The sequence below is a fragment of the Bacillus rossius genome, chromosome 8, assembly GCF_032445375.1.
Source record: "Bacillus rossius redtenbacheri isolate Brsri chromosome 8, Brsri_v3, whole genome shotgun sequence".
Taxonomy (NCBI): Eukaryota; Metazoa; Arthropoda; class Insecta; order Phasmatodea; family Bacillidae; genus Bacillus; species Bacillus rossius.
In genome coordinates, this window is record NC_086336.1 from 65444733 (window position 1) to 65472675 (window position 27943).

At 36.1% G+C, this 27943-nt stretch overlaps 1 protein-coding gene across 21 annotated transcripts in view; it reads right to left on the reverse strand.

Moving 5' to 3' along the window:
- LOC134535104 (uncharacterized) overlaps positions 1-27943 on the reverse strand; it is a 305166-nt gene that overhangs the window by 200454 nt on the left and 76769 nt on the right. For 2 of the 21 annotated variants that reach the window (XM_063373987.1, XM_063373990.1), the window contains 2 exons: positions 27420-27895; positions 26971-27189 (listed from right to left, as the gene is read on the reverse strand). The exons of 14 other annotated variants lie outside the window; for them this stretch is intronic. In XM_063373987.1, the coding sequence (XP_063230057.1) occupies positions 26971-27189; positions 27420-27580 (380 nt within the window). In that variant the 5' untranslated portion in view covers positions 27581-27895. Of the gene's footprint in view, positions 1-1064; positions 4285-8941; positions 11672-15384; positions 15780-26970; positions 27190-27419; positions 27896-27943 lie in introns of those variants that run through there. 5 more of the 21 variants (XM_063373989.1, XM_063373988.1, XM_063373998.1 and 2 more) reach the window with 5 other exon arrangements.

Here is a 27943-nt window from a genome sequence, read left to right on the forward strand (position 1 = left end):
CACATCCCGGCAGAACATTGTGATATTTAAGGATTACATATTTAAAATTAATAAAATTAAATTAAATTTACTTACTGTAGGGCATCCTGGAATTGATTTACTTCAGTAACTTGCTTGGATTCATCTTTCTTTTGTGTCAGGTAATTTTCTTTTCTTTTTTGCCAGGTCAAACGAACTGCTAAAGCTTTTTTACCCTTTTTTTTTTAACACGATACGATATTTTTCTTTTACCCATTATCTAGTGTTCACAAGAAAACATACATTTTTGCTAGTAACACCGGACCATGACTTCACATGAATATCTATGGCAACACTGTCCGCGCACCGACAGTGCTGCTACGCGGCGGGAGGACGGGAAGGCAGGACAGCGCAGTAGCTGCACTCTGTTGGCAGTTTATCAACTAGTCAAACCGCTTTCTCGTGCATGCAAGGAATATTTCGTGCATGTTGTCTAAGTTGCTGTACGAACAACAATTATCGAGCTATAGAATTGAAGAAGAAACTTAGCTTAACGAGTAGATCATGTATTTATAGGGATATAAATTTATTAACTACTATGTACGGCTTTCTTCAACATGGTGCGATGCACTTGGAAAAATTAAAAACTGATTAAAAAAAAGTATCGTTTAGTAAAATACTCACTTTTTATACATAATTAAATATTATAAGAATAAAATACTTGTATAATTTTTTTCTTCTAAACATTGCATCATAATTGCACATAATATGCAAGAAACAAGACGTGTTTGTCTCAAAGAACCATATTAAAAAAAATTATTAACATTTTGGACTGTTCCAGTGTTTGCCATAAAGTAAATATTAAAGTAATACCTTTATTTTATGTGAATATCTAGTTACAATCACATTACCATAACACACAAGATTTATATCACCAATGAAGTATACTACGAATTCTGTGTTCAACGTGAACCGCCCCCTTAATATATATTTTCTGAAAACGTGACAAATTATTACTACCCACTTTGTAGGGGAGTAAAAGAAAAAGGACGGTTGGTAAAAAATTTAATTCCCCATTTGGGTCCATGCAAAAAAATGCGACTAACCTTTGTTTTTGATATTCAATCAAGGCTGTTCCTCTTCTCTTCTTCCTTCTGGCACTCATAAACAATTTGCCTGATTTTGATTTTCTTTTGTCTACACGGGCTTCCATCTTTATATATGACGCTGATGACTAATAACTACTTAATAATTACTTATTTCTAATAATATTTCTGCTTAGTTATCTAACCAATTTAATATAATCACGATTAACACATGCGTTTATATACTTTATATTCACTTTATTTAGAAGTGTTTTCCTCTCAAAACATCCACATTCTCGTGTGTGGAATGGTATGAGATACCTCAACGGCTGGCAGTTGCTAACGCGAGATACTGTTACCTCTCGGGGCAAAGTCCAAGGTCAGAACTACCCCTCCGCAGACTCACGTGCCATCCCCTCCCTTCTCCCCCTTCTGAGCCTGGTCACGAACTTTGCGTGTGTGTGTGTGTCGCTCGGCAGCACAAGTCGGACACACAGAACACCAAAATATTACATTTTCGTAAGCGAATATTTTGAAATTTAAAACGGTGACCCTACTTTGTCATTCTATCATTTTGATCATAACAATGTCGACTAATTGTATCCATTCATATTTCACAAATTTTGGATAAGTAATCGGAAATTCAGGCATAAAATTGCTTGTTTTGAGCAATTAATTTTAGTATCTTACATAACGAAATTATAAAATGTAATAACATATAAACAGAAAGACTTCATTTTACTTGTCGGATAAAAAATTTAAAGAGCTGTTGCTCTGGTAGTTTTATTAAAAAGTGCATAAAACAACGTATATGTTTTTGAAACCTCAAAGGCAGGTAGATAGGCAACTTAATACCAATGGCCTGTCCTGATAGGCTGGAACAGTTTTCCGCTCTGTCTGGTCGGAGTTATCTGGCTGACCCGAATTATGTACTAGGCACTGGCTCAGGCAACTGAAGCTGAACTACTCCAGAAAATATTATCCTAATCAGTTTGCTAGTGTACTATTTTCTAGATGAAAATTTTCTTATTGTTTCTACAAATTTCATTTCGAAGTTTAAAAAAAACATGGAAGTCCGTGTAGTCTACGTTTTTGATTTTAAGAAAAGTCAAACAAGAATTTGTCTTTTTTGCTCCCACAATGGACCTAGATACTAGTTTCTATATTTTCTCTAAATCCAAATGTCCATACTTTAATTTTAACTTTAATTTAACTTTTATAAATGTACGTTGTGTATAATTAAGTATACCTATTTTTATCGATCAACATAATATTTGCTCCGTAACCAATTAAGTGAATTTAAAAGTGAATGTTACTGGCATTACAGTATATTAAACATAAATTACTATTATTGCAATCACAACTGGTAATCATAATTTAAACAGAACTACTATAATCTATTTCACTGTCCGAATTTTGATGTTTAGCTTGTGAGAAAGGTCTCTGTAAACAGGATTGCAAAGATCTTATTTTACCAGAAAACTATTGGACTGCCAGAAATTTTTTAAAAAGTGAATGTCAAACTTCTGACAGCATGGACTATATCAATGGAAGTTATTTCTGAATACAAAATATTACCATATCGGTTTTTCGAAATTTTATGACAGTTCACTATATTATCATTGTGTTATGTTGAAATTGAGCCAACTTCTCGCTACAGAAAGGAAACTTATATCTCTTCTCATATAACGTAGAACATGGTCGTGGTAACTACCCACCTATATACTACCTCTGAAGGTACAATTACTGAACTCGCATTCGCGGTGGCCAGGGTTTCAATACTTTTCCAGCGAGTCTTGTTATATTTTAAGTAGTGTATCTATATTGCGGCAAATTTTAGACTAAATTATATGTGTCGTTAAGAGCCATGGCCGTCTATGGTGCAAGGCCGCGGCCTAAGGTGTGGGAGGGCTTGCTGCCTGTCGCTCAGTGGCTGTTCTGTAATTGAAGCTACCGTATATCTAAATATGATACAGAGACTATAACAGCTAATGAGCGACAGCCATTAACCGTAGCACACCGCGGCCTTCCAATAAAGATGCCCACGAAAGAGCCCATCGAAAATTAATATTGAAACATGTAATTAATTTAAGTGAAAAATTATGTATTACCTACTTTAGATTTTTTTTTTTTTTCGTTCATGTTACGTAGCGTTTTCTTTCCATAGGCTAGTCATAGGTTCAGCAACTTAAGGCTAAGATCCTTAGTTTTGCAGCCTCCAAGAAAATTATTTCTCCCATGAATATCGTAGTAGATAAAAAATACATACTAGACAGAATTGTAAATAAAACTTTGAATTTTGTAAATATGACGATAGAATTTTTTTCAAAAAATGCTTTCTTATTTAATTTTAATTTTGAAATTTTCAAAACTAAATATTAGGTATATATTTTAACGGTTCACGGCTGTTACTTTGCACACAACTTAAAGGAGGTACAATGAACAATTCTGTCTAGTAATTTTTTTAATACAACGTACAGAATTTAAATAATCTGAGTATTAAATACTGTGATTTAACTGTCACTTCCCGCTGATGAAAGGAACGAGTTCAACAGTTTGCCGCTAGAGCTCCGATTAGTTCCGAGTTTACTCACTAGATGGCTCTAATATCGCAGGAGTTCAGGCGGGAATATTATCGCTTCGAAACGGTCAAAACACAACACTAGTATCAGCAATAGTAATCAATGAATTGAAAACCGTCTCACGTTGTCGACAATTTCTATAGATATATTTGTCAGCTTTTCAGTGATGTAAATTATTATTAATATGCTTCACTTGTCGTGACAAATTTATTCATAGAATATTTTTTATTTAAAATCATCTAACTACAATTACTGAATTGTTTTAGTAGATAGAGATTTATTATAATAGTTGGGCGTCTTAAAAAAAAACTTATTTTGGAAATACTAAAGTGCTAAATATGATTATAATATCTAACCTGTTTCGTTTACGGGCATCTACGTGAACGTCGCACATTACATTTTATTACAACATTATTTCACATATTATCTTAGTGACTTCATTATGTATTTTGATATGACTCTTTACCTTAACACATGAATGAATCCTGCAATCACGGTGTATTACAATAATAGCAAAATGGTTTCATATAATAATATAACTTCCAAAATCAATTTAAATTATTAAATTATTATTTATACTTCTATTCAAGAATCGTACATTCAAGACAAATAAATAATGTTTAAAATTTTATTAGAATATTTCAATTATTGTTAAAAAAAATTTATTTGCAAAATGACAATGATTTTCTATAAATTTATTTAATTATATTTCTTTAGTTATATTTATTTAATTGTGTTTCTTTAATTATATTTGTACCTCAACTTAAGCTCTGGTAGAATGGGCTATACCTCTGGGTGTAATGTTACATAAATGAGTTATGATCAAAATATTAATAGTTACTATTGCAACTCTATAGAGATGTTTAAAAAAAAATAGTAACTGAAGGACCAGCCGCCTATGGCAACTTCCTCCCGTAATGATTTAGTTATGTATATAACGATACAAAAATAAGGGCCAATCTCTCGATGCTGTCGTTGAACAATGGTTAACTAAAAGTCGTTTAAAATTACCTTTGGTTTTTAACAATAGATTTTTCACTACCCAAGCATTTATTGTATCACTAACCTTGAGCAGTTAAACATTTTCGTTAGTTACACAAGTTCGTTAGAAACACAATTACAAAGCAGTGGCGATTCTTTTTTTTAATTTTTCTTCTGGGGTCATGTAAAATTATGTTTGTAAACAAATATTGGTCAGAAAGAATTATATATTTTTCAATTTAACTTCCGCTACATTATTTCCAACTATAAATGATCAACGAAACATAAGTTCCAAGTGCATACACGCACGCATATGTATACATGTAAATACTTTTGAACAAGTGAAATGAGGAGTTTTAGCAAATAAACATTCAGGTAATTTTCCAAAATACAATTTTAAAGACCTTTATATTGTGTTCTTACATTTTCAGTTAGATTTATTTAAATTATTTGGCAAATATTACAATCTAAAAACTTTTGTAAGTATGTCCAGTAATTTTTTTAGGTAATTTTATTTGTGTTACAAGAAACCGAAGACCTTGCTGAAGTAAAATTATTATGTATATAAAATGTGTTTAAATGAGTGTGTTATACTTAGATGAAATTGATCTAGAATTATATGAAATAAAATTATATTGTTTTACCAGCCTTTGAGCTTTCTAGCTTACGTGAAATTGTTATAATTAAACTTTATTGCCTAAGTTTTGAATTGCTCGAATATGCAAAAAGTAATTCACTCGCTCACACACTGGCCTATAAAAATTCCAACCCACTACAGAGAACCACCAAATATATTGCGTAAGTGTTTCTGAAATGGAGTTAAACTTTAAAATTGCCTTTATTATTTCAAAAAAATAATTGAAAACTCCAAGCAAATGTAAGAACACGTCTTCTAGATATAATGGAAGATTATAATGCCGTGTCAGAATTCGCCTGAAGAATATACTTGTAGATACTTTGGAAGTGACTTCGCAAGGCTGTCAGAAATGGACGTGAAGTATGCTATGCAATACGCAAGTAAATGAATCTGTGTAATTCTCGCGTACTTCCAGTTGAAAATACGTCATCATTTGAAAATTTTTTGATCATATTTTATATATCATTTTAATAATTTAAGAGGTCGTAACTTAAATATTATTTATTTTGAATTTTGCTGGTATCAATAAATAAATTGACAAAATTAATTTATGGATGTTTAAAACGAAGTTTCAACAAACACATGTATATATTTAGCCTACCGATCGTTACTACAAAACAAAAGTACAATAATAATGTAAGATGCCTTAAATTCACGTGATAGCGATGAAGTGTTAAAAGAAAGGACTAATTTAACATGTGTTTAAAAATAAAATCCAAACATCCTTTTCGGCTGGCTAAACATTGAACATATTGGATTCGTCAAAGGCAAGTGAAGTACGCAAGGTTGTAAACATGTAACTGCATTACTTTCTGATTAATTTTAATAAAATTATGCATACCTCCAAAAAATGTTCAGTTAAAATTAGTATTGTATTGGTGTTTGTATTAAAATATAATGTATACCGGGTATATTTTTATTGTGTTTTAAGGTTTGTTGACTTTTGTACCTCATGTACTTTTGGTGAAAAGTGAAAATGTAATTATGTAGGTATTATTTATTATCAGGGCCCAAAGCATAACTTTATGTTCGTTGGCCGAAAATGAATTGAAGTTATACTTGTATATCTAAGAAAAATATTTGTATTTTGTATTAATGTAAGTATTTTATAATGTAAATTTTTATTACTTACAAATATTTTGTACTCATAATATCTAGTTTCTATTTGTCTTAAGACATAATCAAATTATACACTCAGCAAAAAATATTTATTGGTTCGCAATTTTTCATTGTTACAATATTTTAAAATGTAAATTTGCTATTCAGCAATATCAAATTCTAAAACGTGAGTAAAAATTATCATTCAATTATATCAATGGCATATTTATTGGATTAGTATTCCTTGCTCCTAATCACTTACTCTGGTTGATTACCTTCTGTATAACCTCAGTCAGTGATCGTAATTTATGTACACCTTTTCCTCACTAAGACGATTCAGGTGCAGATTCTGGAGCTGTGTTTTTTTATGTACGGATGTGTCAATAAATCCGTCAGTTTGTGGGTGGTGTTGGGGGGGGGGGGGGGGGAATTACTACTCTTAAAATATCACTTTATCTGTATGCACGATAAAATATCCTTTGGTTAGCTCCCTCCGAAATATTCTTATACAACCTATGACGTGTAGCCTACTCCTTAGATATTTTACTTCCAACACGTTTGATTGTGTAGAGAAGGTGATTCTTCGAGTATGTGGCCCTTTCAGAATTAAATTATTATTATTAGTTACAACTGATGTTTATTTCGAGCCTCTTTGACTTCCGGTTCATACATAAAAGACGAACTACCAGTGATGCTTGACGTCACCAGTAGGGATAGCGTAAAGGAGCTCCTCATTTCGCCAGACGCGACTGGCATACACACGTATTTATATTGCAATAATAAATTACTAAATGATAGCTTATTTTTCGAAAATATGATTATGTTTTTTTACAAGAAGTACGAATGCCAGGACATTTACAAATAACATCGTTTTTAAACATCACATATAAAAAAAGGAAGTGTAATCAAAAGCCATAAGCTGCAGGTCAGCTAAAAACGGAAACCAAACATTTTTCTAGCTCTAGCCTCATGTATACATGCTTAAAAACATAATACATTTAAAACACTAAAATTAATGCAATAACCTGCAATATTTTGAAGACAGATATTCAGCTACAAAATATTCTCCGATAGTATAAAAAGTTCACCTGTATATATAGTTGCAAAGAAAAATACAGTCCTAATGAGATATCAAATATAGCAAATAATACCGCTTTGCAACATAACGTCATGCTATTAGATGGTCAACGTTCAACTGTTTGTGTAATACACATACGCACACACCTGTGACAAAATGTGTAAAGAAATAAAATTTGTAGGAGCGCAAAACCTTTGTAGTACACAGTTAAAAATTATTATTATATTTTTTACGGGGGCAGGAAAACTACATTACTGGCCAACTTATTTGAATGTAGCGGTTAGTTGTGAACGAGCGTTCTTGGAAAAGAGACCAAATCTTGATAGTTTTGGCCACATAATCACCGCAGTAAAACATACAATTTGTATATCGTATATGTGTAGTGCACCAAATTAATATTTATTATAATTACCTTGGGTTGCACTCGGTTACGTACGGGTTTCTATCTGAAATGTACCAAAAATAGTAATATTTATTCTCTTGCGCTTTGTTGAGGATCGAGTAGTCTTGGATGGGTGTATGGGAAAGGGACAGATAGGCAAAGGGATTGGAAATCTAATGCTAGCCGAGGAAGAGTACACCCTTCCCCACCCCCCTCTCCCAGAGCGGTCGTAAACATGACACCCCGCTGGGCGATAAGAATTCTGAGAACAGCGTCCTCTTGCCCACCCCGCTCCTTTTTCCGCGCGTCGCTACATCGTTCAACAGTACTGCTAATGCGCTCTGTTGAGGACAAAGATAACTACGCGTGTCTTTGCCGCTCGCGAGAAACTCAGGATCTTAGCCTTAACCAAAGTAAGTTTACTCTTGGTTATTGAGCACAACCTTTGAATATATATACTGTATAGAAGTCGCGAGTGGATAGGATTTACTCTACGTTTTTCAGAATGTATGATGAGCAGCTTGGGAACTTCACCGCTGCAGTGCGCTGCCGTAACGCCCTGTATCGTCTTAGTTGTTATTTACACGTTAGAGAGCAGCCCTGTCACCCGCTGTCATTCCCCGCACCCCTCATCCATCATTCACTGCAGCTCAAGGTCGTTCAGCAGGAGGGGGAAGGGGTGTTTGAAGAGTTGGACACTTGTCCGCTAGGGACCACCACAAGTCGATGCCCTAGAGATGGTGGCGATTGCGGCGGTGAATTAACCAACTACCTCAAAACCGTATTAGAAATATTAACCTGGGCTGGCGACTTCTATACAGTATATATATTCAAAGGCACAACTGAGGCGACTGGGAGCAAAGGCAGCTGGTGACAGCGCGATACACGTATCCAACGGATGTCCAACAAACATCATTTTGACAGCATTTGCTTGTTTCAAAAATACCTGAACAGAAAAAATGTAGCGCACAGTGGATATTTCCTACCATATTTCCTATTATTTATTAAGCCTCTATCTTGTTTACTGACTTCTCTTTTAGTTATTTGAAATATTCAGATACATGGAAAGTGTTATACAATCGTTTTGAAGATTTTGGAATCAAAAACAAACTAATATCAATTTAAAAATAAGTTACTTACCTTTTATTTTTCCACCACTCGGAGAGTGCTTTGCCTTTTCTTTTCTTCCGCCTTGCAGAAAGAAGCAGGTTTCCTTTGTCACTATTCTTTTTAAAACGAGTCTTATTGCCACCCATTGCAGCGTTTCCGGCCTATTTCAATTTAAAAACGTGGCTTCGTGGTAGCGCGATACAACAAAACAAGTAGTGACGACCTCCGACATGTGCGACATCTGTGATGTGTTACTGCAATGAACCTCTGCGTGTGGAGTGCCCGACATCTGTGTGTGGACGCGTGAACTACGATATGTAAAAATCGTTCTTCATCTACCGATTACAAAGGTTACGGCGGAACAGATTTTTCAGCTGGTATTGCTTCTAAATGCATCCTGCTGTTTCTAACTCATGCACAAATGTGTGTTGTAAAATGTTATCATTTTTTTTTTCATTTCCAATCAAATTATACTAGCATTTGTCTACTAAACTTCGCCGTTTTTATGAATAATTAGTTAATAAAATAAGACGCATACCGAAGTTTCTAGTATACATTTTTAAGATCCATCCTTACTCTTTAAATAATATTTTGCCAAAATCCAATTTATGTCATGGTATTTACAGAATATGCTCTGCCGCAAACGTCGATTTTGCTGCTCGGAACCACATGTATCACGCACTTTTAAAAAAAATACCACTTTAATTTTAAAATGTCCATGCGAAACTCTTTTACACAGAAAATAAATTCTGTGAAATATGACAAGAGAGTTCCCGGGAGCTGTTTGTTGTAAAATAAGCAAAATTAAAATTAAAAAAAAAAAAAACACGACGGATGTAAACGTAATATAAAAAGAATTCAATAATTTTTGAAAGAAAAAAACTACCGACTAAAAGGAATTAAGTAACGAAAGATGAACATTTTAAAAAGGGCTGGTTTGTCGTGAAGTATGCCATATAAACAACTAATTATGACTTTTCTTAGTGCTTCCTACCTTTATGTACTTATTTGTTTCTCGTAGAGATAGAAACAGCAATCAGATATCAGATATAGGTACTACACATATTCACCTGCATATTAATATGACAAACCCAAGAAAATCCGTCGGGTAAGTTAACACGACAACACCAATCTAAGAACCATCACCGATGAATCACAATCCTTTTTTACAGAAAACCGTATTCAAAATCGATCAAACCGTTTTGGAGGATAAATGGCAACATTCGATTTGTGCGCACACAAACTCTCATCCCGAACGCATTCCGTCGTGGGTAAAACAGAAGGTAGGCTACTCCATTGTTGCCAGCTCACTTCCCGTTGTCACACAGAGCCACGAGCGAACTAACCTGGGGTTGACTTGATGTAAGTTTTTGGACATACGCCATTGCTAAGAACTTTTTCTGTTTAAGAAAACTAAAAACTAAAATAAAAATAAATTAATAAAAATACCCAAAAGACAAAAAAAACCACAAATAAAGCAAAAAAAAACCACAAATAAAGCAAAAAAAAAAAAATGCTGTTGTCAACAGGATATAAACACCACAAAATATTCCGTACCTAACAGGAATATGGTCAACAAAGAAAAACAAAGAAAAATGTACTAAGAGAACGAGAAAAAAAAAACAACCCACAAATGACACAAATTTATTTATTTTTTTTTTTTTAATTTTCTTCAATAGAAAAAGTTCTTAGCAATGGCGTCTGTCCAAAAACTTACATCAAGTCATGCACTCCCATTGCACAAATCTTTCAAAGAAAATAACCTGGGGTTTCAACCCATCTTGCATCTAATAACCAGGCGAGTAGGTTCTTATCAGGGCCTCAGTCGGAGGAACTGGATTCAACTGACAAGAGGCCAGCGGGATTTCACTCAGTTACAAATAAAACAGAGCTCGATAAAAATTTGTAAAAGAATGTATCCAGCCATGTTATGCAAATGAAAATTATTTCTGAATAAATGTATAATGAAAAAAAAATTACAAAAAATTGTTTATTAATGAAGAACCTCTCGAGGAATACAATTGCGTGTTTATTGTCTCCAGTCATTCAATCATCTTCCTTCCTGTGGATTTGATTCAATACACAACAGGATGGCAACCATATTGGCAGTGCGATTAGTATGAAGGTGCTAATTGAATATAGTTCACAACAGCATTAGAATGTTGCAATTAAAATGTGCCTAACATCTATTCGCGATCAATTTTATCCTCCATTAGCGCTGAACAACTGACCCAACAGTGGTTGCTAGTGCCGGCCAACAACTTGAATTATGTATGTTAAACAGATGTACAGTGCAGGCAAATTACTATCTTCGTCACAAAAAACCATTTTCTCCCTGAAATGTAAAAACAATCTAATTAAAAATAGGCCTCTTAGTATTTTGGAAATAAAATAATAGTTAGGCACAAAAATTTTTTTGACTAAGTGACCAGTATAAAGTATCGTAGTTGTGAAACGGTTAGAGCGTATTCAACGTATCCAGCGAGGTTGGGCGAGTATTTTCACAAGTGGTAATAGCACCGGTCGATGCCTATAATCCGAGGTTGGGGGAGACGTCCAGTATTCTCTCCGCCCTTGTATTCCGACGTTCTGCTGCGAGTAGCAAGTCAAATGCAATACCAGTTATTTTTCGTGCTGATAGATGTCTGAAACGATTTCTTGCTGCCAATCACGTAAGTATCCCAGCAGGGCCTAATTTTAAATGCCAAAAAATTTCGACCATTAAATGTTTTTGTGGTTGGTGTTCTTTGCAATGAATGTTATTATGATATTAAGAATTATAATTGTATTGTTTTATTTTATTCAATTCTACAAAGGGAAATTTCGTGTTTGCAACGGACATTAACGCATTCACTGCATTGTAAACTAAGATTTAAGAGCCAGAAAAGTAATAAATATTTATATAAATATATATTTTATAGATCCCGCAGGGTCTGCAGCTGCAATGAGAGGTCGACACGCCCCTACCGAACAGGAAGAACGATGTGTGTGTGTGGGGGGGGAGGGGGGGGGGTGCACAAGGCCAGCTTGAAGCTTATGGTGAGTTGAGGCGGGCATGGAACATCGCTGGAATGCAAGCGCGAAATTCCGGGAATCGAACCCGGACCGCCTGGACGGGAGGAAAGAGTTCTGGTCACTACAATGCCATGGCCCCACAAAAAAAAAATTAATTAATGATAAATATAAGCAATTTGTTCGCATTCCCAATTCATTCACAAAATTACAAAAAATCAGTTTGAGAAACACATGTAAGTATAATGATTTTCACATGAAAAGGCCAAACATGTTACTGATTTTTATTGGCAATTGATTTATGTACTTTGCACTGGCCATATGATTCAATACTTCATGCTTAAATTATCCTTAAGGTAAGTACAGCTTTTTGTAACACAGAATAGGCACTGTTTTATAGGTCATGACTTACGGTGCACAATGAAATAAACTGTTATTCGTCTTTGCGAAAAAAAAGTCGACATAATATACAGGTATGTAACATCAAAATATGTCAGATTGTACTGTGAAGAAACTATAAATGGAACGAACTACAGATCTACGGAGTAGATCGTTTAATTTTTATTTAGGCAGAGAAATGGAATATAAAATAATAATCAAATCAAAATAACTTAATTTCTCCACACTATTTTAAACATGCCAATAATTAGAAATATATTGTTATTTAATTATTGATGTTAAATAAGCACCATATAAAATATTACCTAATTATGCAATTAGCTTTTTTTTTCAACGAACAACAATCAAGATTTCCAACATTCCTCATCAACAAAAATATTGCAGTCGAAATAACAGCATTGTTACAAATGTAAAATACAGTATCAATATTCCAAAATGTTCACTGTTGCAAGGATTCATTTATCTGTGTAAAGAGACTGAATTTTTGATTGAGTGACTTCTGCGTTACGAGCCGCAAGTAAACCGGCAAATGAGCTGTCGTGGCTGTCAGGAACGTAAATTATTTACGCTTAATTTTTGTTTTGTTTTTAACGAACTAACATGTTATCATGCATTAATATAGGAAAGTGTAAGCATACCTCATTTCATGCACGCAACGCAGGTCGCACAAGCATTCACAACACTAAAATTACTCATAAAATAAAACACGTATACTGCAGATCGTAATATCATAGGCGTACCCAGGATTTTTTTCGGGGGGGGGGGGGGGGGGGGTTCTTTCAGATATTTCTCGGGGGGGGGGGGGGGGTGTTTGGGGAAGGGGGCTTCTGATTTTTAAAGAAAAAATCCATAAACACCAAAAAATAATTGTTTATGATAAACTTTTTTAAGCCTCCAAACTTTTTACAGAAGAATTCTTCTATTATTATTATTATTATTTGTTGGCAAATTCGGTAACTACATTTTCCGGGTCGATGTGTATGTAGTAGTGGACATTCAGTAAGGCCAATCCATTCAGTCTGTCCTGAGATATGGTGTTCCGCAGATAGGATTTTAATCTTCTTAAGCAAGAAAATGTCCTCTCCAGAGTTGCTGTTGAGACGGGAATGGTCGTTAAGACTTTTCGAGGGGGGGTTTCAACCCCCCCCCCCCCCCCTGGGTACGCCTATGCGTAATATTCATCACAAAGAAAATTATTCCTACATATTCGTTAGTCAGTTTAAAAACATTTAATTTTTTTTCCTGCTGAAAGCTTACTTTCTCTCTATTAGAATGAGCATCATTCAATTCAGTTTCTTGTGTCACTTCTACTACAACTTGTATTATTGGATCCTCTTACCTCTTTCGCCAAGATTCTGCAATCGCTAACGCCCTTTTACTTTTCTTTTTATTGTAGTAGTGAACTTTCCTCTTACCCATCGCTTCACGAACAACAGTCCCGCTAGCAGTGAGACGTCGGGTCGACAGATATGGCAACGCAGGGCTATCCGAGCCCGCGCAGCTGCGCCGAGGCGGTTGCTGATAAGGCATCGAGTGCGCTCTGGTAGCGCGCCTCTCAACTAGAGAACAGCTTTCCCGCGCGTATCCTCACTGTTTATTGTTTTACGTTTAAACTACTGGAGATAAAATTTTTTCATTAGGTCAGAATTAAAGTGCAAATGCGAACCAACCACTACTCCACAAATTTATTTCATTTTAAAAGCTTTGTATCCTTAAAAATGTGTGTTTTGTGACCAGTCAAAGCAAACTTCGAACACAAAAAAAAAAATTAAAAATACTTTTTTATCACAGCATGACTAACACAATACAGTTTGAAAACAGGGTTATTACATATTCGTGTAAATATAAGACAGCGATCATCTAACATATTTTAGGCAAAATGAACACTAAACCACTTAATTCCAAAAGTATTGTAAAGAAGTAGTATTATTATTAACTTTATTACAGAATGTGGGTCATTTATTTTTTCTAACTATGGTGTGTGTGGAAAGAAACAATTCTTTTTTAATTTGTCAGTATTATGTTTTTTATTTCTTATTAAATATGTTTATTACAGCCACCCAAATTTGCTCGGAATTTCTCGCCATTTTGTCAACCGCGCCCTTAACGTTGATAGCTCCGTCACAGCGAACATTACTAATATCTCGCACGTAATAAGAGATTAACGTATTCTCAATAATTTCATTGGATATAACGAACTATGTCAACAAACTGTCACACACAGGTCCAGTGGTCCTAGGAGTCAGGGTTTCGTGTCTGACTAGCTGGAGGCAAATAATAAATAGACTTTTGAAAATTAATAGACTTTTATACATGTGCCCACCGTAACAGAACATAAATAATTGTGTTATTTTGGTCCTATTCGAGAAATCTGTTACGAAGTTCATGTACACTTGTCGAGTATTCTTTAAAAATATATGTTTTTATTTTATTGTTATGATTAACTACCATTTGGTGTTTCAACTAATGATCACTAGGTTATGTTAACCATAATACCAGGCGCCCAATCCAATTATATATATTTGTTTTTATTGTATGCTAATGATAGTACAGAACAATTTGGCTATCACAATTTGGGGCATGTTATCGTGTATTTTGTATGTTTACAGAATAATTTTTAACGCCGAAACATGAGGCGATAGTTTACATTACATAAATAATAATCTAACGAATCTAAGCACACCATACAACTTCATATCAAAAATTCTAGCCCAATCACTGAGCCTTCCAGAAACCTAATTACGACGACCTCGATGTGAGCTGTTGTAGCATAGCAGTTACGGGTGAGGGGGGGGGGGGGGAAATTGATAGTTAATGATCCCAGCATTTGCTCGTTTTGTTGCGTTATGAATGAACCCTCATAATTAATCCCCTGGAGTGATTTTCGGCAAATCACAGAAAACCGATATCTGGTATAAAGTTACGTAAAAATCTAAAACTCTGTCTATATTTCTAAGCACAATTTAATTAGTTATAGGCTACTTATGTCGACGAAAGAGAATGAAGAAAACTATGTACACACACACACACTTAGTCTACATTAAAAATTTATTTAAGCTTACCGTAAAGAATTGGGAGCTTTTACTTCTGTCCTGTCAGGTTCATTATGCACGATAGCTGCACTCTCAAGTTTCAACTTCTGAACATACGCTTGCCTTGCGCGTGCTCTCTTCGTTTTCTTCTTGGGACAGTACGATTGTTTCCTTCGCCCCATTGTTGGAAAATAACTATTAAGAAATGTTTATGTCTTAATAGTTCATCTTTCTGGGAAAAACGTAACGATTTTTCACTATACGCACAGTGCCAACTTCATCACAGCAACGTATATTTATGACAAACCCAATATATTATATTAACTACGCTTTCGAATTGAACATTAAGTTTACATAAACATTCACACTGTCGACTAAGAAGTTGTCACGTTTTGTGTTCTGGACTTTCCGGCGCTCTTCGTTCACTTGGAAAAGAACAGACGAGTAAGTGACAACAGCGCAGCTTCCTTAGCACACTGGCCGCGCCAAGCACCTCCTAGCAGAGCACCCCACGCATTCTAGCGGGCTCTTCGGAAGCAACGTTTACCCTCGCGGTATAGAGAATAGTTTGTTTTTGGGCTCCTGCACAAACCAATTACCTTTCTTGAACGCAGTAAACGTACGAACGGGCTCTAACTCTAGCTCTACCAGTTTACATACATGCATTTTTGCAAAGTCGTCACTACGATTTAATAAGATCAATTTATAATTACATAAAATTTATATAGTCAAGTAAATTATTTTTAAATTATTATTTATTGCACACCACACTAATTTCTACCAATGCTAGGCTCAAGAGATAGCCCTTAGGATTTTTTTTTTTTGTTAAATACTTTTATATCGCAATTAAGTACGCATTTGCGGCTAGAACAAGGTTTATTCTTAACATGAAAGGTGCATCCACTTTACACCTGGTCATACACGCTACAGAACCATGGTTACAGTCTTTAGAAAGGTCTATAAGACGGCACATAGCTCCAATGCCCTACTTCACATAACTACAGGTAGAAACCCCGTTGGAACTACGTGTCATACATATTTCAAAGCAATATGTTACAGTTACCAACTATATCTCCTCAATATATTCGTCCGAAATATTTATGAAATACATTTCAATTCCGCATCTTAATGGGCCTCCATAGTCAAAAGCTGGCCCATTTGCCACCCCCCCCCCCCCTATTTTATTTCTTTAACTTCTCGAACTAAATATATTTGGTATTACTTCTGTGTAGTTTGTCGTAATAAACAAAATATCATTAAATAATAACGACTATTAATGCAACAAGGGGAAAAAAACCTAACCCCGCCAGCCCTCTGCCGCGCTACCTTCCCTGCTGCGGCCGGTCTCGGATGCTACAGTCTCTATCTGCTGTGCGTTACAGCCTGGCCATGCGTGGAATGAGGAACTCATGCCGCCTTTCACACTCACTGTTATTGTTCGAGTTCAGTTCGAACTTGAAAATTGCAGGTTCGCCATTGCATATTCCAACGCTGAGGGGGCGAGGCGTGGGTTGTTGCAGAGAAGTGCGTTGATGGCTTTGCAAAATTAAAAATCTTCAAGTGACTGGATATGTTTACAAAAAAAAAATAACAAAAAATGTCTGCTGTACAAGCATATTGCGTTCTGAAAATACGGCATGAGCAGTACAGTCGTCAATACGCAAGATGAGGAAGTTGTATGACTTGGTTGTAAAAAGGCGAATGTTAATTGTTAACAAAAATTACGTTGGCCCTATGACCCAAGCCATACAACACAAAGCATTTGTTTACTTTTATAACACATGACTACAAGTTCATTATGTAAGTATGTTGTCATGTTAATAATTTCTACACATATATTTTATATTGTTAACTAGGTGGAACAATTACTGCTGCCAACAGCTCACCAGAACAGAAAGAATGGTACAGTGCGATGTGCACGCAGCCAGTTAGTTAGTCCTGAATCAGTATAATCTGGCCAGATATTAGTCGGGAGAGGTATAAGGGGTCGTCCTTTAATCACGTGATGTTTTTTTTTGCAGACTCCCTTCTATAGCTACAATGCCTAACAACAATATCCTAATACCCTAAATCCTGCTTAATTTGTTTTTCTTACTTAATAAATATTAGAAATTGCTTGACATGTCTACGGTTATGTATAAAAGAAATAATTTAATATTTGTAATTCAGATTATTTGAAAATTTTTTATCAATGTTTGTTTTACTTCAAAGTTATATGGATGTAAAACTAAATATGTATGTAAAACTAAATATGTACATGTATTTAACTGTGTACATGTAAAACTGTATATACGTATAACTGTCAATATGTAAATGACATGTTCCATAATAGCCTTATGGTTTGTACCAAAAGAAGGCTCAATGGAATACAAATAAATAAATAAAAAATAAATAAAAATAAAAAAGAAAGGTATAATGACTGATCCCAGTTGTCAGAATGCGGTTAATGTTGTTATTAATAAGCAAAATTAATTAGTAAAAAGATTTATATTAGCGCAAAATTACCAACTTGCAGAAAATAAAGTAATCGGAATAACAAAAAGGTAAAAACTGAATGATTTACATGTAACATTCTTTTATAGTATACTAGCTGCCCGACCCGGCTTCGCACGGTTGTATTTATGGGGGGGGAAATGAGACCAAATCTCCTATTTACAGTTATAATAAATGAAATAAAATGAAAATTAATTAATTTTGACAAAAACTTAATGCAATGCTTTGTAATGTACCGAAGAAAAAACGAATAGCACCGATGGTTTCCCGACTCTCAAGCACGCAACGTTGTCATGGAGACGAAGTACCCACTGTTTCCCGGGCTTAAACACCAATCAACATTGATAATCGAACATTAATCGAAATAAAAACTACCCTATCTCTCAAGTTGGAAACAATTACACATAAATGCCAATTTTCATCGAAATCGGTTGACTTGGTAAAGAGTTCACTGGACCTTTTTAGAAATCAGATGTAGTTAGTAATTGTCTTCTTAATTTGAATAATTGGTGGTCTGTATTTAATGAGTGATGAGGACTACACTAACAATGAAATAGCCGTTGCCATAGAGACGAATGAAGCATCAACAAAGCAACAGCCGTTGCCATGGTGATTTCCTACCAAAAACTGGAAATAAAAAAAAATTTAGGGGTGGACTACCCCTAACATTTAGGGGGATGAAAAATAGATGTTGGCCGATTCTCATAGATACCGGATAAGCACAAAAAATTTCATCAAAATCGGTCAAGCCGTTTCGGAGGAGTATGGCAACGAAAACTGTGACACGAGAATTTTATATATTAGATGATTTTTGGAAATAATTATCTTCATACAATTGCGAATTACTTGCACACGCAGAAGTCACTGCACATTCATGTTTGAGCCGAAAATTTGCCACTTCACTGTTTGGAGATAGGACACTTTTAATCCATCCCTTCAGTAAGACCCGAACGCCGTAGATAATCCTCGCAATTAGAGTGAACGGGGGGGGGGGGGGGGGGGGGGGGGAAAGGGGGGGGAGGTTTCTGGTAGTCTGTTTTTAAAGTGGTTTTGCTCTCGTGTGCGCCAGTCTTCTGCTTTCTTGGCAAACATCAACATGGATAAATTCGTGATGCGGAAAAAAAGGAAAACAGAATTTGATTCTCACCTGGTAAGCTTGATTGTTTTATAAGTAGTGACTATTATTTAGGTAATATATTTTATTTAAGTGATTATGTAACGTTATTTTTTTCCAGTAAATAAACAACTTAATACTTTAACAGTAATTATAGCAGAATTTAGTTTATTTATGAACTGAAATTTATATACCATTTTCTGGAATTTTTGAGCTCATCTCCATTCTGTAAGGCTAGCTGCTCTGTACGTTACATGTGAATATACAGGGAATAATTTTTTTCCTCATCAATATGGAATTTAAAATCACTCCCCTTTTATTATCAAAAGATAATTTTCACAATTCATGGACGATAATCACTTTATAACATTTGTTATTTGATAACTGCAACACTGCACGAGTAAACAGAAGTAAGAGTGAGAAAGAAGTATTTAAACGTTACACATCTGTACTTAAGTTAATAAAGAAGCAAACACGTATCTAATAACTCATCAAGCGGCATATTTTAACTAAATAATTCACTGCCAAAATACTGATTATCTATACTAATATTATAAAGCTGAAGAGTTTGTTTGTTTGTTTGAACGCGCTAATCTCAGGAACCACTGGTCCGATTTGAAAAATTCTTTCAGTGTTGGATAATACATTTATAGAGGAAGGCTATAATGCTATATTATCAATAACATTAGGGATCCTTACTAAAAGTCCAATTTAGAATCAAATGCGTTGGAGGGGGTTAGATACAACATGCAGTACACGTACGAAGTGTGTGTTGACAATGCCGCAGGCGCTAGAAGTTTATTTCCTATTGCCTATTAACATTGTTGCCACGCACTAGATGCCTTATCATTCTTAATTTTCCCATACAAGTAAAAAACACCCGTGTGATATTAACAACGAAGCAATCAGTACCCTCATAAGAGTTCAATTAGTATTTAAATACTTCTTATCACTTTAAATCGCAACCTACACTATTGTTTTTTTCCATCTCTCTGTGTTTAATTTTTTTTTCTTTTACTAGAATTATTTTTATTATTTTTAATTAATTTTCATTTTTCGGACCATCAATAATTTTCCTCTCCCGTTACAATTCTGACAAGGACTTTGTGTGTGTGTGTGTGTGTGTGTGTGTGTGTGTGTGTGTGTGTGTGTGTGTGTGTGTGTGTGTGTGTGTGTGTGTGTGTGTGTGTGTGTGTGTGTGTATAAAAGCGAAATACCACTCACTGACTCACTCATCACGAGATCTCAATCTATACACCCGATTGACTTGAAATTTAGCATAGTTACTCATTTTGTGATTTAGACGCTCACTAAAAACGGATTCTGCAGAAATCCGATCCCAAGGGGAGTTTCGGGGGCGTAATATATAAAAATTTCCAGTTTTTGGTGTAGGATATCAGCATGGCAACGGATGTTGCTTTGTTGATGCTTCATTCGTCTCTATGGCTACGACTATTTCATTGTTAGTGCAGTCCTCATCACCGTTGAAATTTTGCGGGTACTTTAAATATCAAAAATTGCCCTTTTTTTCAATTATATATATTTTACAGACTTTAAACTTCACAGTAATGTTCCTTATGTTACGCAGGATGACATTTTCCGAAAATTAGATCCCATGGGTGGTTAAAACCAGGAAACAGTGGGTACTTTGTCTGCATGAGAACAGGATTTTGCATTGTTCATGCCTTCTGCGTCTCCATGGCAACGGGCATCGCGCGGCAGTGGCGTACCCACAAGGAGGGGCATGTATAATGAGCGGCGCAAGAGTGATCTGCCTGTAGACTGCCGTAGCGAAGTACGGGTACATCAGTTGTACGTTACGTGCACGAGTCGGGAAACCATCGGTGCTATTCATTTTCTCTCCGGTACATTATACAGCATTGTTATAAATTTTCACTGAATTTTTTTTTACCATTACTGTAAATGGGAGATGTGGCTTAATTTTTTCCCATTAATATAACCGTGCGAAGCCGGGTCGGGCAGTTATAAGTAGGTATATACAATCCACGTATGAATGCCGACCCATAGAAAAATATCTTTGAATATTCCCCTATTTTTCACTTGCGATATCGAAGATAAACACAGAATTATGTTTAGCTTCTTCGGGAGATATGACTGCATCATTATCAGTAGTATGTTTTGGGGGCTCCTGGGACAGGGTCCAGGGTCCGGTGCTGAGGTGCTGACCGCCATCTTGGATTGTGATGTCACGGCGGCCATCTTAGATGAGTGTGACCTTGACCCCGGCAGACATATTGGATCCGCCATCTTGGACCCGCCATCTTTAAATCGAGCACCCCACTTACTCATGATGAAATTTTCATCTTGGCCGCCATATTGATTTTTTTCTTATCTGCTGGAGGCCGCCATTTTGGATACCGTCGACTTTGTTTCTGCTGTTTGTTCCTAGAGAGCGCCAGCATCGCTCTTGATTTTTTTTCTGTTGCACTGGTGGCCACCATCTTGGTTACCGTCGACTTTGTTTCTGCTGTTTGCTCCTAGAGAGCGCCAGCATCACTCTGTCTCATCACATAAGGTCGATGTTCCATTACCTACCATAGCTATTATGGTCCTTATCGACATATTAAATTAAATTTTTTATGCAAAATTCATTGGAAGCGCTGTGATTCGAACCATCGCAGCTCTGATCTCTATGTTGGAAAACATACGCCTTTAACCGCACGGCCATCGAGACATTTATCAGACTGATAATTAAATAAGGTATAAATAAAAATTACATGCATATTCAGACTTGTAATTTTTTTAAATTGAAGTAATAATATCATCACCTTTTCGAGACAGAACCGCCATTTTGTATTAAGACGTAGCTGTTGCAATTATCATTACTGTCGCCATCTTGAAAATCTGTAATTTTTAATCTATAAATTCCGAAAAAATTCCAAAAAATAATTTAAAAATTTTCTAACTTCAAATGTTAAGTTATTTAAACGATTTCGGTCCTCGGTTCGATTTCCGGCGAAAGTAAACCAGTAATTTATTATTATATTTAAAAAATCCTCAGTAAAAAGTAATAAAAATGTCTAACACCACACCCATAATTTTTGAATAATGTCACCACTGTGACACTGTGTCATTACGGACGCCATCTTGAAAATCTTTATTTATTATTCGATTTTAATGAAAAAATTCCAATATTCATCAAAAAATTAACTTATTAGAATACTGATTGATTAGACCACCTTCCTGCTTGCAATCCACACATTTTGCAGATCGAACTTCGCTATGGCTACATTCAGTACAGCTAAGCGCTCCAGTGTGACAATCACGAATAGTGACACACATTTCTCTTGGAGACGCTTGGCACAGAACACCCCACTTTGCCATTAACATGACACAATTTTAACAATAAAAGGCCGAGTATTACCAAATTTCTTGATGCCTACACTGCGGATTCTGCCAATGAACACATTCATATAAACATTGAAACACATAAAAAGCTGTTTGAATCTTAACATGTTCAAGTTAACACTTCACAGCTCTTTCACTTTATTAACTCTTTGAAGTTTTCTTGTCTTTTTTTTTTTTTGGTTGATGGTTGTTATCATTAAAATGTAGGTACATGACTTAGTAACCATGAAAATCTGTTACGCGACATCACTTAAGAAATATATGTGTATCTCATTGCAGGGTTAGATGACAAATAGTCCTTGTAGCTTGGCAATTTCTGTATTCCCATTATGAGATTGGTGGCAAAAAATTATTTTAGCTCCTTAAAATTAGTGTGATGAAAATTGCAAGAACCTTCCAGTTTCTGTGCAGCATACAGATTGGTCTGAAAAGCTATATTTTCTAAGAGATCCACAGGAAAAGTTGTAGGAACAGTTTTAATGGGGTATAAATATATTCTGGACTATAAGGACCTTAATCGCAAGAAAAATATTTTATGCCATTGAAAATAGGATAGTTTTCCCAAGTAACCTATACCTTAATAGAAAAAAATGGCACTTCACATTTAATTTTATTACACTGAATGTCACCAATATCCTCCACGATTGGGACTGATACTTCAGGCTCCGGATTATCATCTTCTTTCACAAGGAATGGTAGCTCGGGCTGAATAAAGTGCTCTTCAACCTCACATTCGCACTCACTTACCAATGAACACAACTCATTTTCGCTAGGGATTTGGTCAAGTTCACAATCGCTGAAAGTTTTTTTGTATTGCAACAATTGGCTACATGTTGATGCAGCTACATTCGAATTTAGACGCTGTTCATCTCCTTTCCTAGCAAGATCTAATAACTAAGTTCTTGATGACATCCTTATTAAATCCTGAAAGGGAATAATGGATATTCATTAAGGAGATAAAGTATAAATTAGGTTTGACTCTCTTGTCTCTTGGTGAAACCCCATATATTGTGTACATTGTAACTGAGGTAATATGCAATTTTAGTTTTATTTCATGACACAACCTAAGAATTTAAAAGTTCTCAATGACACATTTATTGGCTTCTGAAGGAAAACATCAAATACTAAAAAAAAAGCACAAATTTAGAGAATATTTCTTACCCAGTGGTTTCATATAAAAACCAAAAGTGTGTACTTTGCTAAATTAGATATACAATTTTTGTCTACTTTTGTAGTAATATCAAGATTTCTTAAATCGTGAATTATAGAAAAACACAATGAAATACGAAAACAATATGTGTACCTACATGAAAAGCACATTTCATGCATAGTGGTTTCATGGTGAAACCACATAAGTTTACATTGCTAATTGAGTCAAAATAGAGTTTTCTTTTTCATTTATATAATAAATGCATTATTAAGAATCTAAACATTATTTATACTTAACAAGTTACATAAAGATATAAAACATTTTTCTTTCTGTAATAACAGAAAAACTATGCAACATTGGAGTAAAACACACCAGTCTGTTACAACTCACATTACGGAACATAATATCAGTGGAAGTTCGAGCGAGTTCCATTAGCGGACGCTAGATAGCAGCACGGGTCTAACCACTGAGACACAACCAGAACTAGAAATAAGTGTGGTTTTGTCAAGTAACCACCAGGCCCTAGTTAAACCACAGTAGACTGGATATTTAATATTTACTATACATTTTACCACCATGATAAAAAAAAACTGGAATGAAAATTGTAAAGTAAACTGGAAAACGATACTGGTTAATGCTAATATTCAAGTGGCAAAAGTGTGATTGTTAATATTGTTACGACCTAGTGTGTGGTACAGGGTTCGTTAAAGGATAGCCAAATTAATTAGTATTATTGACAGTTTTATTAATTACCAATATTTCCTACACCAATAAATAATCACACTATAAAATGTCTTGTTACAATCCATATGATGTCTCTCACCACAGTTCGCACCTGTCCTCGAGGGGAGGTCTCTCACCCTCCTCGCCGACGTCGCACTCCGCTCGACGGAACCCTCTGTCTCGCTGTCGCACCGCCGCGCAGGTATCGCCGAGATCACTCTCCAGCTTCACTTCGACTCCACTGTCGCGCCGCCTCCTCACTCGCCTGTCGCGCCGATTCCCTCACCAGCCACTATCGCAGGTCTCCCTCACTCGCCTCTCGCGCCACGCACGCCTCTCACCAACCAACCTATCTCTAATTTCTCGAGCCAAGCGGCGGGGACTCTTTTATAGCCGCAGTCAGGCGTCGAAACACCCAGAAGTCTCGCATTCAGCTGTCCCGGGGTCGGTCGTGGAAACACCGAGACCCCTGCTTGACGTCATAGGGGCTTCCGACCCGATGGCGAAGGGGTCACTCATCCCACATGGCGATGCTTCCAGATCTCTCGTAGACTGGTCCCTGGCAGGCACCGGGGCTCGTACTTCAGGGCTCTGGGGGGGGGGGGGGGAGGGCAGGGATAAGCGTGACTGACGGGGCCGCTAGGAACAATAGCTCTGGCCAGGGTGGTTGCAGGGTGGGGAGGAAGGGAGGAGGGAAACCGAGGGCCCCTCGTCATCCAGCCTGGTATGCGTGACGTCAGCGCCCCCGTGGCCACCGGTCCCGCACTTGGCGCCGTCGCTGTCTCGTCTCCAGCGTTCGTAAAATTTAATTTATAATAAAATTCTGCACCGTAACGACATTTTTCCGCATTCCGGATTTGTTTACCCGAAAACTGTGGCTGTATCCGAATACATAGAGATGCGTCCTTAGCACGCACATCCCTACATTCCTTAGCAAATGCAGCCACATACATGTTAGCGATCCAAATAAAATACATTTTATAAATTGTAAACTTTAAAAATACTTATGAGTTTTGAATTACCCTTTAAGTTTAAATTCGTATTTTGATTATATTCATTAACGTCTTCATTTGTCTCTGTTTAAGTTATCACTTTCACTTATAATGTTTTAAACAAATCTTATGCTGAAAATCTGAAGTAATATTTTACACGAACAAAATAAAACCAGATTCCGAAGGTAATAGATGTAGGGACGCGTTAGTGGATGCGAGTGTCGCATCCCTCGAAATCTCGAACTTGTGGATTCGTGAAGGGATGCATCGGTATCCCTTGTAATAATTCTGATTCAACACAAAGATGGCCGCGTCCACTACGATGCACTTTTAGTGGATCCCTTAGCTAATGGATCCATTAGGCCAGTATTCGGATGCAGCCATTGACAATATATAGACTATGATTATATATACACTTCACTCACTATACACGCTAAAAGTTTTAATTTTGTTTTACAGAAGTAGTATATTAGTTTCTTTTACTATCATATTTAACCCTTTCAGTCACAGAGAAAATTATAATTTCAACTGTTGCTATGAGCCAATTATATGATGCCTTCTTTATCTGTACAAACACAACGATCACTCAAGCATTGAAGCCAATATACAATTTTTATTATGGCAGATATTACCTAGTGGCTGCTGTATTTATAGCTGGAAACAATTCTCAGAAATAAATGATTACACTTATCCTCACACATTTAATGTTAGGTGACGTTTAAGTACAGTTAAAATGTAAAACTAAATAATGTCTTCTCTCCTAAATGTGGGATGCTATGACAAAGTGTTAAGATTAGAAAAAAAATCGCAACCAAATAAATGCATGGAACACCAACTTTGTACTAGTAACTTATGTTCTTTACAGTAAACATAAGCTGCTTTTGCTTATCTGAATTTGTTCCCTACGCGCGTCAAGCTGAATTTGCACGAGGCAAAGTTTTTCAGATGTGCATCTCGAGTGGCTTACTTTATGGCAATATGAACGTTTCGGAAGTGTGAGAAATAATGTTTTGTAAGTTTTATTACTCGTTTGTAATATGAACATTTGTCTTCTGAAAAAAGTAATGGATAGAACTGTGGAAATTGTTTCCCCCCCACCCAAAGTCACAGACACTTAATTTTTTTTTTGCTGTATCAATTATATTCCGATGATTTAGTTTTCACCTAATACCAAATAAAATATGTATAGCCTATGATTTACTTTATACAGTATAAACTTTCAAAATATTCCTCTTAATAAAGATTTGAAAATAAATTTTTAGATCACCCGTGTTGTATCAATCACTTAGCTACTCATTTAACTACACATAGGCCCTACTTTCCATCACATTGCGACAAATCTGTCACGAACCAACTCGTTCTAAAAAAAATGTATTAATTGTTTGTCTCATAAATTTGGACCTCTGTCTCGGATGAGGAAGAACATAAACAAACATTGGAACCACAGTGGTCCAGCGGCTAGATGGGTGACCTGCCACTAAGGCTATCCGGGTGCGATTCCCGCCGGGATCACTCCAGGATCTCCAATGACGACGCAACAGGTCGGCGGTTTTTTTTGGGGGGGATCTCCTGTTTCCCCTGCCTATCCCTCCTGGTGCTGCCGTATATTAATATAATTCATCCCCAGAACAACTATAGGCCTATAGCTATATATCTATCTATCTCAATACCTGAGCTGTTGTGAGCTGCCAAAACATTTAAAGGTCATCATCATCATCATCATCATCATCATCAACATCAACATCAACATAAATGAAGCCTATCAATTTTCTCACCTTTTTGCCTCGGAAAAAAAGATTTCGCGAAGAGAAGTGGTTTCCATTTTCGATCTTGCCTTAAGAACTGCACGCAGTTTGTATGATTCTTTAATGCTCAGGTCCGGTTCATGGTTGTGCAGTGGACTGCTTCTGGACAGAGCAATAACTGCGCCTTCCTGAAGACCCATTGTTGCTCGAGCGCGACAGCCGCGACCCTTTCTGGCGCATCTCAGTTGCCTGCAATTTATTTTTAAACGTATTGTTACAAATTCGATTATTATTATAAAATGTTGTGTGGTATAATAGCTCATATAGTCAATACAATGAAGCTTGAGTTTCTTGAAACAAAGCAATACTTCCTACACAATAATTTACAAGGCAAATTTCCTTCGAGTGCGTTCCACATGCGTGAAATTTCATCGCACTACTGTAAAATATTAGATTGCACTTTTCCGGGAGGCACTTACCTTGTATTTGTAGTAGTTCTTTCGCTGAAGTAGAAATATCCTTGGCAATCATGATAGACACAGGAATTCTTCTTGCACCCAGGTAGCACTTCAGATCTTGCTTGATTAGGCGCACTTGGTTCATCTTCCAGTCTAACTAACTCCGAATCTTCACCTTCCATAGCAATAAGTTAATTTCGCAAATAGCTTTCCTGCAGAAATATCTTTCTGACCATCACCCCGTCTAGTGACCGTATAGCGCGACAAGAGGCAAAAGAACCTGCGCAGACCCCACTGTCACCAGGCGATCACGTGATGAGCGCGTCAGGAAGTGGAGGGGGTCAGTTGTCACAACTGAGCGAGCGTTTCCTAGAAGTCAACCGGCCAGTATATAGGCATTCGGAGTGGTGGCATCTATGAGACCTTCTACCATATCGTTTCATAAAAATAAGTATTTTTTAAATTGGCAACTGTTCTGGTGTTCATAAGCCGCATTTCTTGCATGCAAATATTGCGGAAAAACATAAAGTAGTCTTAACACATAT